The 18,234-nt window shown below is 38.3% G+C and overlaps 1 protein-coding gene and 1 long non-coding RNA gene across 7 annotated transcripts in view; one reads left to right on the top strand and one right to left on the bottom strand.

Annotated features, from left to right (window-relative positions):
* LOC113961478 overlaps window positions 1–18,234 on the top strand; it is a 159,957-nt gene that overhangs the window by 136,668 nt on the left and 5,055 nt on the right. The window contains exons 4-7 of one of the 2 annotated variants that reach the window (XR_003532312.1): window positions 29–224; window positions 7,760–7,814; window positions 10,655–10,784; window positions 14,154–14,356. This is a non-coding gene — a long non-coding RNA (uncharacterized LOC113961478). The remainder of the gene's footprint in view (window positions 1–28; window positions 225–7,759; window positions 7,815–10,654; window positions 10,785–14,153; window positions 14,357–18,234) is intronic. The other variant, XR_003532311.1, reaches the window with a different exon arrangement.
* COL11A1 (collagen type XI alpha 1 chain) overlaps window positions 15,028–18,234 on the bottom strand; it is a 134,961-nt gene continuing 131,754 nt past the window's right edge. For 4 of the 5 annotated variants that reach the window (XM_027671821.1, XM_027671823.1, XM_027671822.1 and 1 more), the window contains one exon: window positions 16,174–16,779. In XM_027671821.1, the coding sequence (XP_027527622.1) occupies window positions 16,633–16,779 (147 nt within the window). In that variant the 3' untranslated portion in view covers window positions 16,174–16,632. Of the gene's footprint in view, window positions 16,780–18,234 lie in introns of all 5 variants that reach the window. The other variant, XM_027671820.1, reaches the window with a different exon arrangement.

Here is an 18,234-nt window from a genome sequence, read left to right as displayed (position 1 = left end):
TGAGATCTCCTATGACCTTTCCACACAGAGAACAAAATGGATGTTAATCTGTAACTTATGTCAACTCTGTGTCCTCCAGGAAACACTGTAAACAGTTGATTTCACTTCATTGTGAATACTCTAGTCTTTCTCTAAGAGATGAAGATGCTACTCATGCAAGCAGCTTGGAAACTTGCAGTTCTTTAAAAGAACAAAGAGAATTTTGAGAACAAGTACATTGCAAGGTGGCTGCCTGTATCTTATTTTCTGTTGTTATTGGAGAGTTCTTATTTATCATAACAAATAAATTCTATTTGACTGTTGAAAGAGAATGAGAAATAGAGGTCTGGATAATACATCGATCTAGTCTGTCAAGCTGAGGGTTGATTTGAAGGTCAGTTGTGTTCTTTTTCCACTTATCCATAACAAGATGACTATAGTGATATATGTGTAATCTAATTTGGAAGAACAAAAAGGGTTTTCAGATTTCTGATTATAATCCTGTTTGAAGCTTTAAAATAGATGTTTGGGGTTTTTAAATTGAAACAGTTTTATACATTAGTATCCTTGTACCATTAGTCATCAGTCAGCCCCTTTTTTGCCTTAAGTGTAAATACTGACAGAATCAGAGCAAGCTGTCCTGTATGAACTTGTTCCTGATTTAGTAAGATTTCAAGGGTAGTGGGATGTCAGGTTGATGCTTTTCCTCTCTCCTCAGAGAGCAGAATAGGCCAAGATACTTCAGAGGCATAGCTCCAGTGGCAATACTGGGATTTGCTATTGGGTAACATACGTTGGCCAGGGAATTTAACAAGGCTGGTCCATATAGATATGTACAGAGAAAAAAACAGATTAGTTCAACAGTTAGCAGTTTAGCAGATGAGATTTGATTCATGTAGTCCCAATGTGAGCTTAAAACAGCAAATATGAATACTTGGGAATTTATTCCTGAAAAAGTGGTGTGGAGGGGCAGGCAAGGAAGAGAGTTGAGAAGCTCTTCAAAGACATAGCTGGTTCTAAAGCTGGTCCTATCAAAAAAGTTAGGAAAGAGGTCTGTGAGCATCAGAAACATAGATTATAAGAGCTTAGTTGCCACATATGGACATAGATCATCTGCTGGACAGTGCTGCTTAGTGACAAAATTAGCTTGTGGTGGGTGTAGCTGGGGTTAGTCTTTCCTGATGGTTGGGAAATGGTTGTGATTTGACCCAGATGATGGATTGAGGCAGTCCGAGTTTGGATAGCACCAACCTTGTTACTCTCAGCTCTGTATCCACAATCCTGTCATCATCTCCATGTGACTGCTATGCCAGTGAGAGAGGAGTAATTCCTTCCAGCCTACCTGCTGCTTATGCATGTTCGCACAAACTTCACCTTGAGCACCTTATTAACTCCCCTACGGCTAATGCAGAGGGAGAATAAAGCATACAGAAAAGAGTGTGTATAGGCATCCATCGTTAATGAAGATGTTTCTTATTCTGCAGACATTTTTATCCTTAATGTCAGCAAAAGTGAAAATTACAAGTGTTTCTAAAACACAACTGCATCTGACCTGACCTCAGCAGGTCCTCTGCTGCTGCACAAGGACAGACCACTTTGCTTCCAAAAGAGCAGTAACTTTATTATCTCTGCACAGACCCCCTGAATTCATTTTGTAAGAGAGCTGAGGAGCAAACCTGAGATGCTGATCAAAGTTGATTCTTTAGTGAAGTGAGGAATACTCAGGCAAATTAATATACTTCCTTGAGTGTGCATATAAAACCTTATTAAGCTCAGTACTGTAAAAGGCAAAACTATCCCCTTCCATTCATACTCTTAGGCCTCAGTAGTTACATTTCTTCTATTACCAGAGGCTGGAGGCCAAGGACTGTTATGTCAAAAGTAGCACTGGAAATGTTGAGCATAAGTACTGGAGACAAATTTAACATATGGACTTTGTAAAGCTGTATGGGATTAATCTAGTCTAGGATCCTGAATCCTCAGTGATCAGCCCAAGCTGATTCAAAGGATAAAATCACCAGCAGGTACTTGTCTGAAACAGTGTCTTCAAGGAATGTTTTTCTTTTTAGGCACAGTAGTTGGAGACTGCAGCAGTGCTTCAGATGGTGTTTAAAGAGTCTGTTGCCTCTTTCCAAGAACTGAATATCTTGAGCATCTGCTAGATATTCAGAAGTGATTCAGATCAGGTCTCTAAGGAGGAAAGGTAACAAGGGTTTGTAAATATGATCAAATCCTACAATAATAACTGAACATCAATGCTAGCTTTAATGAGAAAAACAGAAGGTGTTAAAATGAGCTAGAAAGCTTTTAGGCCTATTAGTCTCTCTGCCAAATGAACAGCTTTAATACACAAGCTTTTTGCATGCTCATGCAGTTAACTCAGTATGTTTTATAATGCTTGCCTTGTTAGTGAAAGATAAGAATTTCATTGAAATACAACAACTTCAGTGAAAATATCTGTTATTTCCTGATTTCTTAACAATTCTGGTTTCTTTTGATTTTCAATCCCATTACAAGAATTACAAGTGAGGAAGGACTCCTATACAGCTGCTTCAGAAATTGTTTGTCTTCAGTGGCACATTTGTTTTTCATCTGAGTGTTCGCTTAAATTGCATTTCATCCCTCATTTATATTTCTCATCTACATGATAACAATGTGCACGCTGATGCAGTTTCTCTTGCTATCATCCACATGACACTTTCTGACTTCATTTGACACTATATTAAGGTAGACCACATTCTTGTTAACATTAATAAGCTCCAAAGTGGTTGAGTGCTGCTTTGAGTGAGACACATGAAGGGAGGGAAATGTAATGACCGTACACACTGTGAAGTGAAAAGGCTGTCTTAATGGACTAAAATCAACTTATGAGGATAAAATGATTTGACTAACATATAGTTGAGATTAACTTGTCTGATTCAGCCAACAGCTTGCTTAAAGTATCATATTATTACCATATCACTAAGACCTACATCGTAAAGGGTTCCCTGAGTCTGATAGCTCTGGTAGCACTCATGCCTGTAAAACCTAATTTTACTCCTGGGTAGGTACTTAGTCTAATTTATTTCACTACCTTATGCTTATTGCAGAGAATATATTTGGACATAACATTTGTTCTCAAAGTCTTTTGAAATGAAAAAAACCCCTAAGCTACTGGAATGTCCTCACAAGGAGAGTGGCCAGTTCAGAGAATTGTTCTTAATGAAACTGGGTCTGAAATCACACTAAGATTTTCTCTAATATTTATGGATTGCATAACTTATAGTGTCAGCTGCTGGATGGCACAATATACTTCCAGTCACAACAAACATTCACACAAACACTATATTATGCATGAAGGAAAAAATCATGACAATGATTTTATTATGGTTATTGGAGCCATAGAGCTCAACATGGTGGTACAGCGTGTCTGCAAGGAGGGTTTTGGTTTTTTTAACTTTACATTAATACTTGAGAGATGATTGAAATAAAAATACTTTAAATGTAATGCAGGATTAAAACAACAAAGTTGGGTGTTCTTCAGTCTTTATTTTGTACTTCTTTTGCTAACATACAAAAACATCACTGTCTTTATATTTCCAAAGATATTTTTCTTATTATATCATTACTTCATTATGTCTTCTAGCAAGTAACATCACTGGCAGTTGATCTGTTTATGTATATGGTCAATTTTTTCCAATATTTTTACTTTAAAGTTTTGATAGGGTGAAGCATAAATGTAGCAAGGTTCTTCATTCTGTATGCCAAGAACCTTCTTTCTTTGGAAAGTTGGAACACTCATTTTCCAAGAATTCTGTGGAGAGACAGAACTTTTTCACAACTTGAATTTTTGAAAGTGAATTGGATGCAACCAAGACTTTCAGAAAAACCTGATCTCTTAACAAACATAGGAGATACTGAAAACATGAGATACTGAAAATTTTGTGTATCCTTGAGGGTGGGCAAATAAGACAAGTCCATAAGAAATATGTTGAGCCACTTTGTGGGGCACATTGACTGTACTTGCTGTGCATTTTACGTGACTTCTTGTTTTGTGTATAAAGTGCAAATATTAGAAGTGCTGAGACCCTTGTAACCAGGACTGGAGCTTCTAGAATTGCTGTGGTAGTGAAGCCGAGTAAAGTGGATACACTCTGCTAGAATTCGTGTTACCTGGGACTTACTGCCATAGGACCCTTTTGTTCCAAAGCAGCTTGTGTGTGATATGTTTTATGAGAAGGTAAAACACATTATTAAGAAAGAAGTGCAGTAACAGATCCGCAGAACCAAACGAAGGACTCTTGCCTGGTCTGAAAATAAAGACATTGTATAAAAAGTAGCAGTACACTTGAGAAGTAACAGAGAGGAATGGCATATGCATGTGGCAACAGACTCTGGATATATTAAGACATGAGGAATGGCAGATAATAGGAAATAGGCTCATGCATTCAATGCATTTTTTGATTCTTCATATGGGCTAATTATGAGAGATTGTTTATTCATTTTATTTAACAGGGAAAAAGCTGACCAGAAGTGGAAAGAACCATTTTGGTTTGTTGGTTAGTTTGATAGAGTATCAGCATACAGATAATAACAGGGCGGTAAGGAACAGGCAAGACTGGCTTTACGACTTGCTCTTGACAAGCCCAGCCAGTCTCTTACTTCAGCAGTGCAGCTGTTTCTGTGTATAGTCAAAGCAATGGCTGTTACATCTGGACTGTGCTGAGCTTTTGATATTGTCCACTATGACTTTCTCATGGAAACCTGAACTCTAGGAAGATGCCACAACATTACATTCAGAGTCTTATCAATAAAGTAATTTCCACACTACTTCAAACTTTGCTAAGTATTCCCCTGTTCCTGACTCCAAGCAATCAGGCTGCTTTACTCAGAGAATAAATATCAGAGGCCATAACTATGAATGCTGCTTTGTTGTTACCAATTTGGAGTGATTTTTTCCCCTACTACCACAGTCTTTGAAAATTTATTTTCCTTAGTCTACTTTCAAATCCCTAAATAAAATGGGCAAAATGAGAGGCTGCCAGCTGATTCTCCTGTGGTGCACAGTATTCTTCGGTGTGCTGAACATGTCTGAAATGCTGACCTACTATTTTAGAACTTACTTTTTTTAGTAGACTTTCCTCTCCAAAGTCTTATGTCGATAATGACAAAGCAACAGAGTAAATAAGTAGGTACTTTAGCCAGAAAGTTCAGCTACTGACCTGTGTGCTAGGGATGATTTTACATTTCCCAGCATGCATCCATTTTGAAAGTTATTGAGGGGAATTTGGACTTCTAGGCCACTGCAGAATAATCACTGAGCAGTTATTTGCTGAAGACAATCATTATTACTAAGGCCCTTACTCCACATCCTTTGAAGGCACTGAAGGATTTGTATTGATTTTTGAGTAGCATTTGTAAGGGGCCTGTGCACTTCAGAGCAACTGGACCACATCATTAGACTATCTAAGGGATTTTCCATCAAATATATTTCTGAAGGTAACACTAATAGAAGAACTCTTAACCTCTGAATCAGAAGATGGATGTATAAGATGGATGTATTAGTATTTTAAAGGAAAGAGCTTCAAGAAAACAGCTGCTAAAAGGCTGTTTGAAGTTATGGATCACAAGCTAATCCTTGATTTATGAAAGCAGCATAGTAACAGTTTTCTAATTAATTGATCTGATTGTTCTCAAGAGTGTTGAAGTCTTAATATTCACAGGAGTCAATGATTAGGAAAACCTATTTCTTGGCATCAAAACAAAGTTGACCCTTAGAAAAAAAGAATGTAACAGCTGCTTGGCCGCACTCATTGCACCACTGGCAGCTGGTAATGTAGCCACGTGAGTCCCATGCCAATGGACTGGCTCACCCAACCTTCTCCTCTGGCATGGTCCCTCTTCTGTTGTAGCAGGATTTTAAATATTCCCAGCACTGCTCTGAGGCTCCCTGGCTCTGATAGCACCGGGCACTCAGGGCTACATGTGGAGTGAGGTACCCAGTTCCTGAGCACTGCTGCAGCTGGGGCTGTGTGGGTGACCTCTACTCACCACTGCTTTGCATGAGGCTTTGGATGAACACATCTGAATGTGTTGCAGAAATCCTGGGATTTTGTAATAGAACTTCAGAGTCAGGTAAAATTGAGCTAACTGAGATTTAGGTGAGATTACAGTAAATTTCACCTCTAATTAGTTGAGCACCAATAGCACCTCAGCCAGAGCTGACACAATTTTTTTAAAAAGAACAGATTTCCACACCCAAGTTACAAATAAAATTTTAATGGGTTAACTTGGAAACAATGGTATCTATATCTGCAAGCAAAGACTAAAGTTTATTTACTGCAAGAATCTAGAATTAAAATTTTTCTTTAAAAAATTTCTCTTTTTAAAAAATTAAGCACACAACTTCAACTTTGTCTTTTGCCTTTGATTAGTGTTAATCTCAGGTTCTCATGCAACCTAATTTACTGTTTCCATAAATAGAATCCAAACAAGAATGCTATTTTTTTGAAAGAAAATACACATTCCCAGGGTTTTACACTCAAAATCAAGCAAAAAACATGAGGAAATTAGTCTTCAGTTTTAGGACTTTCCTTTCTTACTACAATCTGGTAGTTATCTTGACCACCATGTTAGTTAGTAAGTTTACCCAAATACCAGTCTGGTGTTATTGTAATTGCTACTGACAAAATGCTTATGAATAACTTCTCCAAATTTGTCAAGTTTATTAACAGGTGAGAAATGTGACCTTGAGAAAACCAACAAATTTTTATCTTTATTATACTGGATATGCCCTTCCAAAGGACACAGAGTTTGCCCAGAAGTTTGGCTTTAAGAAATCATAAAGCTTTTGAAAATATTTACTTAAAACACAAAACTTGCATGTGTTTTCCTTGTAAATAAAGGATAATGTAGTGCAGAAGAAGTTTATTTAAACTATGCATACAAATATGCATGAATGCCAATTGGATTCAGTTTTGCTGCCTTAATTTGAATTAACTGATGGGTCTTTTGACATAAGCTGTACTAATTGTTGCTTATTTGGGTGCAGTATATCAGTGAGCATGGCAATCAAAAGCTTATCCAGATGTTCATATTTTCTTTGATTGCCCACAGCCTTAGGTTTGAAGAAAAGTCAATCAGCAAAATTATTCTTAGCATCTGTCAAGGTACTGATCACATTACCATAATAGTCAGAAAAGCAGAATGACTGATTCCCCTTTCACTTATCCTGGTATCAGCCCTCAGTAGCTCTCTGCACTTTTGGTTTGATACCATCACAAAACAGGGAAATTTTGTGAAATTAGACCAAATGCCCTTACGAGTAGTTGATTTTACCACAGCGAAGCATGAATATATTTTTATCTTCATATGAATTTATATTTATGTGAGTAACTTCTATAAAAATATATTTTGTATGTTTTATACGGGTATAAGTTTACAATGAGTTATTGACTGATGGGATATTTTTTTCAAACATCATATAAAAGCTTTTAAGAAGTTGAAAAATGAAATGTATTGCACTCATGTGCAGGAAACCTAAGCCTACTGAAACAGTTTCTTTGCATTTGCCTTAAAACTTTTGGACTCCTGTAAGATACATCAAGCTTTACATTTACTACACAAACAATTTTTTTCAATTCTATTGTGTTTTCACAAAAGCATACAGATAAAATTCATTTGTGTGTATTTTTTTCAGATATTATAAAAGCATCTGACAGAGAGTGAGTTTGCATTGATTTTCTTTTGAGACAGAATACAGCTCAAAACTGTCTTAACCTTTCTCTCCTTTTATCCCCAGGTGTTTGAAATGTGTCCATGCATTTCCTGCATAATTGGATCCTACCTCATTAAGGGTAAGACTTTTTTTTGCAATCCCGATAGAAACAGTGGTTAACAAGGGGGAATGCATGGTTTGCACCTGTGTTAACTTAAGAATTACCTGGAGTAGTGGTCTGGAGTTCTCCCCTGCTCAGGAATGTTTTACCTCGCAGTCCTTACCTGGCTGCCTGGCAGCTGAATACTTTGAGCAAAAATTATAACCCCATTTTTTCTGATACCCTCAGCCTAAGACAATTTGCAGGCAAGGAGAACTGAGGGGAAGAGAGCCCAGCCTAGACCACAGCTGTAATTTGCTGCTTGTCTAGGTGTGAGACTGGTGCAGGTCTCTTACTTTGTTGTACATGTTGCATAGAAACATCCTTAAACTGTGAAAGTAGAAGAATCCTTGCCATGGTCCTTAAAGGTGATGGACTGTGGACAAGAAGATTTCTTATTTTTAGGTGTTTATCTCTGAAGTTCACTGAAATGTCCTTCATTTTTCGTGAAGGGCAGAAGCAGACCTGTGGGCAGTAACAGCACTGTGTGCTGCTTCTTCCTATTGAGTAACAAAGTATGTACTTCTCTTTTAGACCTTTTAATGTGTGTCATGTCAAAAAGATGAATTTAACCTGACAGATGAAGATAATAAGGGAAAGATTCTTGAAATGTTATTATGGGTGATGAGCTCCAGCAGCAATTAATTCAGGAATGAGATTACTGAAGGAAGCTCCCAGACTCAACCACAAAACCCTGAATGTGGCTTAGCTCTCAATCAAAGCTTTCAGAAAAAGAGATTACATGAAAGAGGAGCTACTGCATCGACCACAAAGCTGCTTATTTATGACTCATGTCTCAGTGGAAGAGTTTTCAGTGTAAGAACTTTTTGAATAGTGCTTCAAAACCAATGACAGACAGCCCTAGCTAGTTTATAGAGTTGTTTGCATACCTGCTATTAGAAGGCCCACAGCTACTCAGGTTTTGCAGCCTTTTCTACCACAGAAATACCGAGATAAGAAAAAAAACCAACCTGTTCTTCCCTTCACTCTCCAAAAAGGTTTCTCTCATCGAGCTCTTCGGAGAATGATCCTCAGACCAGTGCTGACTCATGGGAAGTGTTTTGCATGGCATGACAGGGGAGAGAACACAAATGAGTGGAGGTGGCACTGACCTGTGTACACCACGGGTAGGGAGCCAGAGCACATGCACAGCTTCGTGTGTTGTGAGGAGGAGAGGGAAAGGTTCGTATTTTGTGGGTTTTGGTTTTTCGTTGGGTTGGGTTTTTTTAACCTTATTTATGCCTTTGAAGAGATAACAACTAAATGTGAATCCACCTCTTCCACACATGCAGATATAAAAATCTGTGGATGCTGTGACTGGGACATTAATATGATGCTTTTAAGGAGAAATGAGAATTGAGGGGAAGAAAAATGCCCAACAAAACGATGCAGGCATGCCCCATGGACACACAGAACCCGTGCTGCCAGTGTCAGACCAAACTCCCTCCTTGGGAGGGAGTTGCTTAGGAGGGTGGAAGCTTTGCTCAGAATAAATATCCAAATAAGTGCAATTAAAGCCATGTCTTAAAAGAGGGCTTTGATGTATTTCATCAAATACTCAGGTGCTAGTATCACCTTGAGTGCTCTGTGCGGTTTTGGGTGCCACAATACAAGAAAAATCTAAACCTATTAAAGAGCAGCCAAAGGAGGCTACAGAGATGGTGAAGGGCCTTGAGGGGAACCCGTAAGAGGAGCATCTGAGGTCACTTGGTCTGTTCAGCCTGGAGGAGACTGAGGGGAGACCTCACTGCAGTTACAACTTCCTTGTGAGGGGACGAAGAGGGACAGGCACTGATCTCTTCTCTGTGGTGACCAGTGACAGGACCTGAGGAAATGCCCTGAAGTTGTGTCAGGAGAGGTTGAGGTTGGATATTAGAGAAAGGTTCTTTGCCCAGAGGGTGGTTGGGCACTGGAACAGGCTTTCTGGGAAAGAAGTCACAGCACCAATCCTGCCAGAGTTCAAGGAGCATTTGGAAAATGCTCTCGGGCACACAGGTATGATTTTTGGGGCTGTCCTGTGCAGGGCTGGGACTTCGGTGATCCTTATGAGTCCTTTTCAACTCAGGATGTTTTATGATTCCTCGGCTGTACTTGGTCATGTTCCTTTGTAATCCTCCCTTGTCACACATACAGGGCCATGTAGGCCCTGGGCTTTACCCTTTTCTGCTTTTTGCAATGTTACAGCCCTGACCTCTGTGTGTGTGAGTCAACCTCCATTTATTTACAGATATTTGGGGGCACACATCAAGCTCTGTCTTCCTTCACTGTGTTTAAACAGAAAAGTTTGGAATGATATCTGGCTATGAAAAATATTCCAGTGTTGCAAGAGAGCCCTAAAGTACTTTGATGTTTTTGCTCCCTCTGAGTTATGCCTCTCATTAGTGTTAAATGTATCATTTCATACACTATCACAGCTGAGTTCCACTTGGGTAACGTGCATCTTAATTTGCTGTATATCTATATGATGTATTTATTGTTATGCATATTAAGAGGGTATTAACTAACTGTGCTTGCATATGTTTCAGCCCTTAGTTGGCTTTCAAATTTGTGATTTCTCTTTCATCTTAGTTTTATAGTAGATGATTCTAACCTAGTCATTAAATTTAATGAGTAATCACATTGGCTAGCTGCTGTTTCTACATGGTACACTTGTGCATACAGTCATCAGAAAGATTATGCAAAACATGAGAAATGAATGCACACATGCAAAACTGCATAATGTCTTGAAATAGTCAAGAATCATTTAATCAGGAAAAATTTCAAGTATCATCAGTTCACGTGTACTGTCCATTTTTAAATTTTTTTATTGTTTTCTCCAGGAAAATTTTATTGGAAAGATGCGATGCTAGTTCAAATGTCATTCCTCAGTGCCACAAAATAATGTGGCTGCTCCACAAGAATAGAGGTCCTGCAGAGCAAGCAGTGTCAGGACTGTTTTGAGAGTGAGAGGTGAGCTTGGGAAGGGAGGGGATGGAGGGCAAGGGACTGGGATGTGGCTGCAGCCAGTGCTGCAGGTATTAGTAGTACTGTGTTTTCCATAGAGACATGGAATCTTTGCTATTGGTTTTAGGTGTGTTTTTTGTAAACCAGTTTTGCTGCTGCCTCTGTACCGGGGGGGTGGTGCACCCCTGCCAGTTGGCAATGAGAAACAGACCCTGACCCCTGCTCTACACCAGCAATCACATGGGATGCTCCAGACTGGCCATAAAGATTTCTCACCCTCCTGCCCTATGTTGAGGGAAGCAAATTCTCCTATCATCCTTTTCCCACATATTTCCCCACTGCTTTCTTATTTCCTGCTCCCCCTCCACATTTTCCTCCTTTCTGTTGTGAGAAACTATTTTATTGTGCCTTTATTCTTCTATTTTATTGTGCCTTTATTCCACTGCCAGTATTGTACTCAGCTCCTGTACCCCAGCACATGGACTATCTCAGTGTGGATATGAGGGGACTTCCTCCTACCAGTCAAATATTTTCCATCAGTTTGGAGAAAAACACCTTATAATTTCAAATGGAAACATCACAGCTAAAAAAGTGGGAGAAGTTGGAAGGTGAACATACTTTGGTCTTTTCAGAATGTAGAGTGCTGTGGAAAGTTTTTAGAAATTAAAATTCCTTTTTTGGCCCTTTCTGACAGTAAACAGCTTTGATCTTAATATCTGTGCACTGAACAACTCTGCAGGCTTAGAGCAAAGTGGATATTTCTAAAATCCTTCTGAGGAATAACAAAAGGATAAGTGATCCCTATACATCCAAATCAGAAAGTTACTGAATAGCGAATGTTATGAAGATTATCTATTTATGCATTCTCCAGAGCCTGAGCCCTCACATTGTGCTATGTTATCTTGTGAGCCAATTTGGGCAACAGACCCCAAAGCAGAGCTACTTTCTCACCTGAGCTGCCATTGAGATGACATTCTAATAAAAAAAAAAAGGCACAGGCCCAAGAGACTGTATGAATAGAATATAAAACCTTACCTTTTTTTTTGTTTGTTAATATTTGACGGAAAGAAGCTTTTATACCAATAAAAACAACTTCATTCTAAATCCTTTCACCTCTCATTCCAATAAATATACTTTCTGTGCTGTAATGAAAAGTACCTGCTCTACAAGTCATGCAGCTCCATGACAGTACCCTGGCTGACTTCACTGGGCTTCCTGCATAAGATGCTGAGTAAACTAACAAATAACAAATCAATGTTTCCATTTCAGAAACAACAATTATATTGTAATGCTGTTATTGTTATTTGTGAGTCACATCCTGGGTTTTAACATTTAGTTAATATTTCCTGTTTAAAAACTCGGGTTTATGGCTCTGCTGTAGCTATGTTTACTTTTTATTTGTGCTGGGGAACTTGAGAGCTTGCAGGCTGGGCCTCTGCAGGCCACAGCCTGATGGCCTTGCATTGCTGCAGCACAGGGGGTGCTGTGGCCATTTTCAAGATCCTTGGCTATGAGATATTTCAGGTTGAGAGGGGAACTCAGTGTGAGGCTTCTGTGGTCGTTCCTGGTTATTGAGATGACCTTGGGACTCTGGGCAGCCTTGTTATCCCAACCCTGGAAACTCAGAGAGGTTCTTTTAATTAACCATTACATCCTTACACCCTATCCAGTTCAGAGAACTTCTGGGGCTAGAGAAGAATTAATTTGGTTTTCTTCTGGCAGTTTATTGGGTGGACTGAATTTTAATTTTCATCTGCATTTTAATCACTGTACAAGCTGGAGTTCTTTTATGCTTCAGCAAGATTTAACTACAATGCCTTTTTGATGTTAAAAAAAAATTTCTTAGATCATACCAGGGAGCAGAGAAGGCACTTAGATCCCAGTCCCACTGCTGAATTCTTAACAGCTCTTGTCTCTTGCTGAAGTTAGGTGTGTTTTGATGGAGATCACTTCTTCTACCCTTGAGAAACTGGAAACAAAGTCAAGGTCTGCCAAAGCTCCCTGGACAACCTAGACAAAACCTGTCCGTGGTAGCAATGTAGGCTTTGGCTCCATCCTCCCTCATTAGTACTGAACCTTCATTCACACAGCTGGGAAAGAAAGAAGCCCAATTTTGGCCAGAGCAGTATGTCTGAATATCTGTGTGCTTGCAGCCTTCCTCACTGAAATTATCTTCAATGTTCTTATTGAAAACAAAATGTGTAAATAGCTTTAGAGCAATCTACTCCCTTGCTTTTCACTGAACTAACAATGAGCCTCTGATAATTTATGTGCCTACCAAAGGAACACAAATAAGACACGTTTCCCAGTAACAGGACATTTAATATGCTGTCTTTGTCATTTTCAGGGTTTTTTGGTGCATGTACAATAGAAGATGTTCATTCGCAGAAAAAATGAGTGTGCTTGCAATAGAAAATCCATGGCTTTTAAAGCTTCTCCTTCTAGTCATTAGCATGTGAAGCTTCATTTTAAAATTAACAAAGCTGTTCCCCAGGGGAAGAATCTTAAGCAGATTAACAGTCCTTATTTTTTGAATCAGATGGTAGCTTTTTGTGTCACAGGGTGACTGTTGATGTTAGTCATAATGGCTGCTCACTTAGACTGAAAATAAAATTTTCATTACATTCTATGAAGTTTTCCAAGAGATATGCCAGTCATGGTGAATTGATATTGCCCTATCCTGGCTTAGAAAGAGGAAAAGAGAGAGAGAGAGAGAGAGAGAGAGAGAGAGAGAGGTGAAGAAACTACACCTACACACAGAACAGTTTATGCCTTTATGGTCAGAGCTTGTCACTTGAATCCCTATTGTATATCCGTGTTATTCTGGACAGAACATTGCCTCAGTATTTGTGGGCTTGCGTTTGCCATGTGCTGCCTTACTCCATTTCCATGCAACATAACCACAATCTGTGTTTGCAGTGGGGAAACCATCTCCAGGATGGCTTTTCTGGTTAGAGGGGCTTGAAGCAAACTTTCAAGATAAACTGCTCAGTGTGCTTTAGGTCAGGTGACCCCTCATGATCACAGAACATCCACATTCTGTTTTGTCAGTTTTTAGAGGTGAAATCCAGATGGCATCTAACAGTTCCAACCTTTCTGTGATTGCACAGGTTTTTAATTTAGAATGTGTAAAATATTGATCCTTGTTTTCTTTTGGGTTTGGTTGAGTGAGGAATTTGGTTTGCATAGTTTTTTGTAAGTTTGTTTTTATAATAGTGTATGATGAATCTGAATCTGAGGTTTTATGTTTTTATGGCTAGTAGGATTTAATTACAGAATCTGAAGTTTATTTTATAGGAGGACTAATGTGTGAGTTTTGATGTGAAATTTCTTTTTGTTCTAAAGAGTGCTCTCTTTGTTTGTTTGTTTTTTAAGCACTGCTAAGATGAGACTTCTGTCGAGGGAAAAACGGAGAGCATAATTTTTGCTTGAAGGCAAGAATATATAATGGCATTTTCCCCCTTTAATCTGAAACTTGGAGAGAAAAACAACAGCATTTTGAAAAAGAGAATGGACAAAGAGGAGTGAGAATAACTGGCAGTGGGTGAGATGCTTTCATGACAAGGATAAATAGTAAGGTATGTGGTTAAGACCTTAAGAAGGGTTAAAGAATAAACCTGATGCGCCCTTGCCTGAGAAGTGTAGAAGACTCAAGTTTATTTTCTCTTTTGGGATGTTGCCAACACAAACCTTGGCAAGATGCTTTGCCTAATTCTGGAAAAATCTGGTTTCATTTGGCTTCTTGAATACATCATTGCACTTTTAGAAACAACATTCTGCTGCCGACTAATCCTGACTCTTTTTATTTTTTACCCATATCACCCTAAAGCACATCACCCAGAAGTGTTGGGTTTTTTTTTTTAGACAGGCTTGAACAGCTCAGCCCCTAACTTAACCTGGCCCACTTGAGCAGCAGAAAGTAGCTTCTCTTCTGCCAAAATTATCGGAGCTGCTTTCACAGCTTGCTTAGACATAACCAGAATTAATAAAGAACAGTTAGCAGTTTAAAAACGGATAAGCTATTTTGGAGAAGACCCTGGGGACATATGTCATGTCTCTAGATGGGACCCATCACCAGTTCTGGTTCCACTATCTAAAGCAAGGTGCTGGAAATTTTGTGTTCCAGTAGTGCTTGCCAGGACATGTAGTAAAATTACCTTTTTTTGGAGCCTGGATGGTCTGGAGGCAGAATGAAGTTACACTAATGGCAATGGGTGAGTACTGGACACTGAAATAAGAGAATGACCAATCCAGATAGACAAGACTTGATTTTATTAATAAAATTTGTATTTTCCTCTTTGAGGTGACAGTTACAAACTTTGGTTCAAAAATAAAAGAAAATATGAACAGCAAGAAGTTGACTTTTGAAATCTCACTTTTACATGTATAAACGTGCATAAGAAAATACCAGTTGGAAACGAGCCAGCAGAAACTAGTACTATTTAATTTAACAATTTATAAGAAATAGAAACAAACATTTCTTTTCAAGTCTTACATATATTATGAAAAATAATTACAAAAGGATTTGTGTTGTAAAGCTAAAATGTTATTTCTACTTCCAACTACCTGAATAAAATGTTCAGAGGGAAGGCCAAACCAACCTGTGTTTTTGGTGAGCTTTGAATAGCGAATTGTAAGGGTTTGGGTCAAAGACAGCTCTGTAGGAAGCAGTCCCTCGTATGTTGCTTAGCAACTGTGTAGAATCACATGACCTAGACATATTGCATCCCTGGCCTTCAGGTGGAATAACAGGAAGAAAAATCATTCATATTAATGGGACGGGCAAATATTGTATAGGACCATTCTGTGGAACTTTTAGTATCCAGTTCAAGAAGCAAACATCCATTGCTTACATAAACATCTAAGTAAACACTGCAAAACTCCATAAATAACTGTTTAGAATTCAGTTTTTATATTTACGCAGACCAAATAAGCACAATGGAAACAAATCTAGATGAGATTAAAAAAAAAAACAACAAGGGAAACCTATATGACTAATTTATTTCACACAGATTTTTTAACAATTCTCTTACACAGAAGTTTGTTTTTTTCTTACATATTTTCCCCACCCAAAAATATAAACTTGTTTATTTTAGGTATATACAGTTATCTTATGAAATTATGGAATTAGAAAAGAAAATAAGAAGTCTGAGGTATAGCACCATGGAACACAGCACCTCTGAAGATGCTTTCATTATCAAAATTCATTGTCACAGAGTGATATCAGCAGAAAAGAGTTGTTTGAGTGTGCTGCTCAAGATCTTCCAGTTTTGCCACCTTAAGTTTACTGGCAACTTCAAATAACAAAGCTCTTCAACAACAATATATACAAAGGGATTTTATTATTAATCAGAAACGGAATTGGCTTCACCGGCAATTACAGTTTTATTTTTTCAGAATACATACACAGTATTGACCATGTAGTTTTGTAAATGTAAAATAACAGCCAGATGCAATTCAGAGACACATGCAAGTTTTGGAAATGGACAGAGAAATAACAGTATAGTACTATAGTACATAGAATAATTACAGTTTATTAAACACTTTCTTAACACCTCTTTGTTGTAATGGAAGGAGCACCATGTCGTTCGTTTTTTACAGCACCAAAGGAATCCAAAGGGGGTGTTCCTGAAGTGAGCCCTGTGTTGTCTGTCTGTGCCACAGCATCTTTGCAAAATAAGTTTAAGTCATGTGATTCTGGCCCTACAAGGGCAATGATTACTTTTTAGATAAGACATACATACACAGCAAGACATATTTTCTATGCCATCCTTATTCAAAACTTGCATGTGGCATGAAGTGGGTTGGTAGCACCAAAGTGCAACATTTTTGTTGATCTGATTTTGTCTTAAGCTTAACCAAGGAAGCAGACAGGACCGACCTCAAATCCAAACTTCTGGTTCTGATCACCAAAGTCATTGATCATCACATCAACTATGGGCACTTGGTCTATTTTGGGCGTGTTGATTTCAATCACTGTCTTTGCATAGCCCTTTCTTGACTGTTAAAAGAGAAGCGAAAAAAAGCAAATGGTTATAGATCAATCAGAGCAGTGAGCATGTGCTGGAGATCTTCACAGGTTATCTGTGAAGTGGAGAATTTGTAAGTTTTTGCCCTGTCAGGCAGCAGATATTGCAAACTTTAAAGTTTATTATGTTTATAAATTGTCTTATGATTTTATTTAAAAAATGTTTTGATTTTAGAAGGAGAACAGGCTGTAGTTTTTTGACTTACTAAAATAGACCTATAAATGAAAAATAATCTAAGACATTTCATCTTTCCTAAAGAATTCTCAGTTCATGTCTATACTATTTAATAACTAATAATATTCCCATAGCAGTGCACATCTTCCTTGTGAAAAAATCATTAATTAGTTCTGAAAGAGAAAGACCGTAACTGTCTCACAAAATATTACAGCAGCTGTTTGGACAGGAAAGAAAGTAGTAGTCTGACAGGACTGGCAACTGATGGACTTAAAAGCTGGCTTTGAAGGCACACCCTTGCTGCCCAAAGAAAGCTCTCTAGCTCCTCTATATGTCATGCAGCCAAGTCATCATGTTAGTTATCACAACTGCACTTCCTTTACATGGTCTCTTGTATTTGCTGAGACCCTTCAGCTGTGCCAAAGTCCTGGAGTTCAGATGAGCATCCAAGCTGACAGATCTGAGGGTTCTCAGTTTACAGAGTTACAATGTTCACATCTCTCAGGAGCTCTGCATTCACCCACTGTGGGTAACAAAAGTGAAATAAAAATACAAGGCATATAGAAAGGCTTACATGAAGCAGTTTTGTAGTAGATTCTCACTGCTGAGCAGAGACTGCACCTCCTGAGCAGCATCTCTGTCTGAGAGCCAGGTATATATCCTGGCACTTTCAGGTCTCTAATTCTGTATCACTGACTTCTCAGAAACTGCCTTCAAAATGCTCCCATATCAAAACCCAAAATAATTAATGAGGCTTCAACTGTCACTTGCTCTTTTGATGTCTTTGTTTCAAAGTGTTGAATACAAATCATTCTGTTTCTGAAAAGTGGTAACAGTTGTTATGCCCACAGAGACCCTGATGGAGAGGTGATCAGAGAGCTGATGCATATTTGGACACCTCTGGGGATTTTAGCAAAGCTAAAGGAGGATTCTGAAAAGTAAAATCCACAAACTTCACCTGGCTTTGACTACACAAAATGAGGAAAGGAAATACAAAGTCACGTATCAAACTATTAAAATAGTTTACTATTTTTGGGTACATACATAGGGCTTATTTAATACATGTTTTTGCTGTATTCACTAAATATTCTGTTTGCATATGCCTTGATGGCCATTCCCAGTTTGTTCCATTTCTGTAGCTTGGCTTATGGTTATTTCTTTTTGGTACATATGTGAAAATTAAATATGGGACTAGTGTACTGTAGTTAAAAATCTGCTAAAAGTCAGTATATGAAAAGTAAAGTGTTTAGAAA

Source organism: Neopelma chrysocephalum, unplaced genomic scaffold (assembly GCF_003984885.1).
Source record: "Neopelma chrysocephalum unplaced genomic scaffold, ASM398488v2 Primary Assembly neopelma1_97222, whole genome shotgun sequence".
NCBI lineage: Eukaryota > Metazoa > Chordata > Aves > Passeriformes > Pipridae > Neopelma > Neopelma chrysocephalum.
Note: the sequence above shows the minus strand (reverse complement) of the source record. Positions and strands in the feature narration are given on the sequence as shown.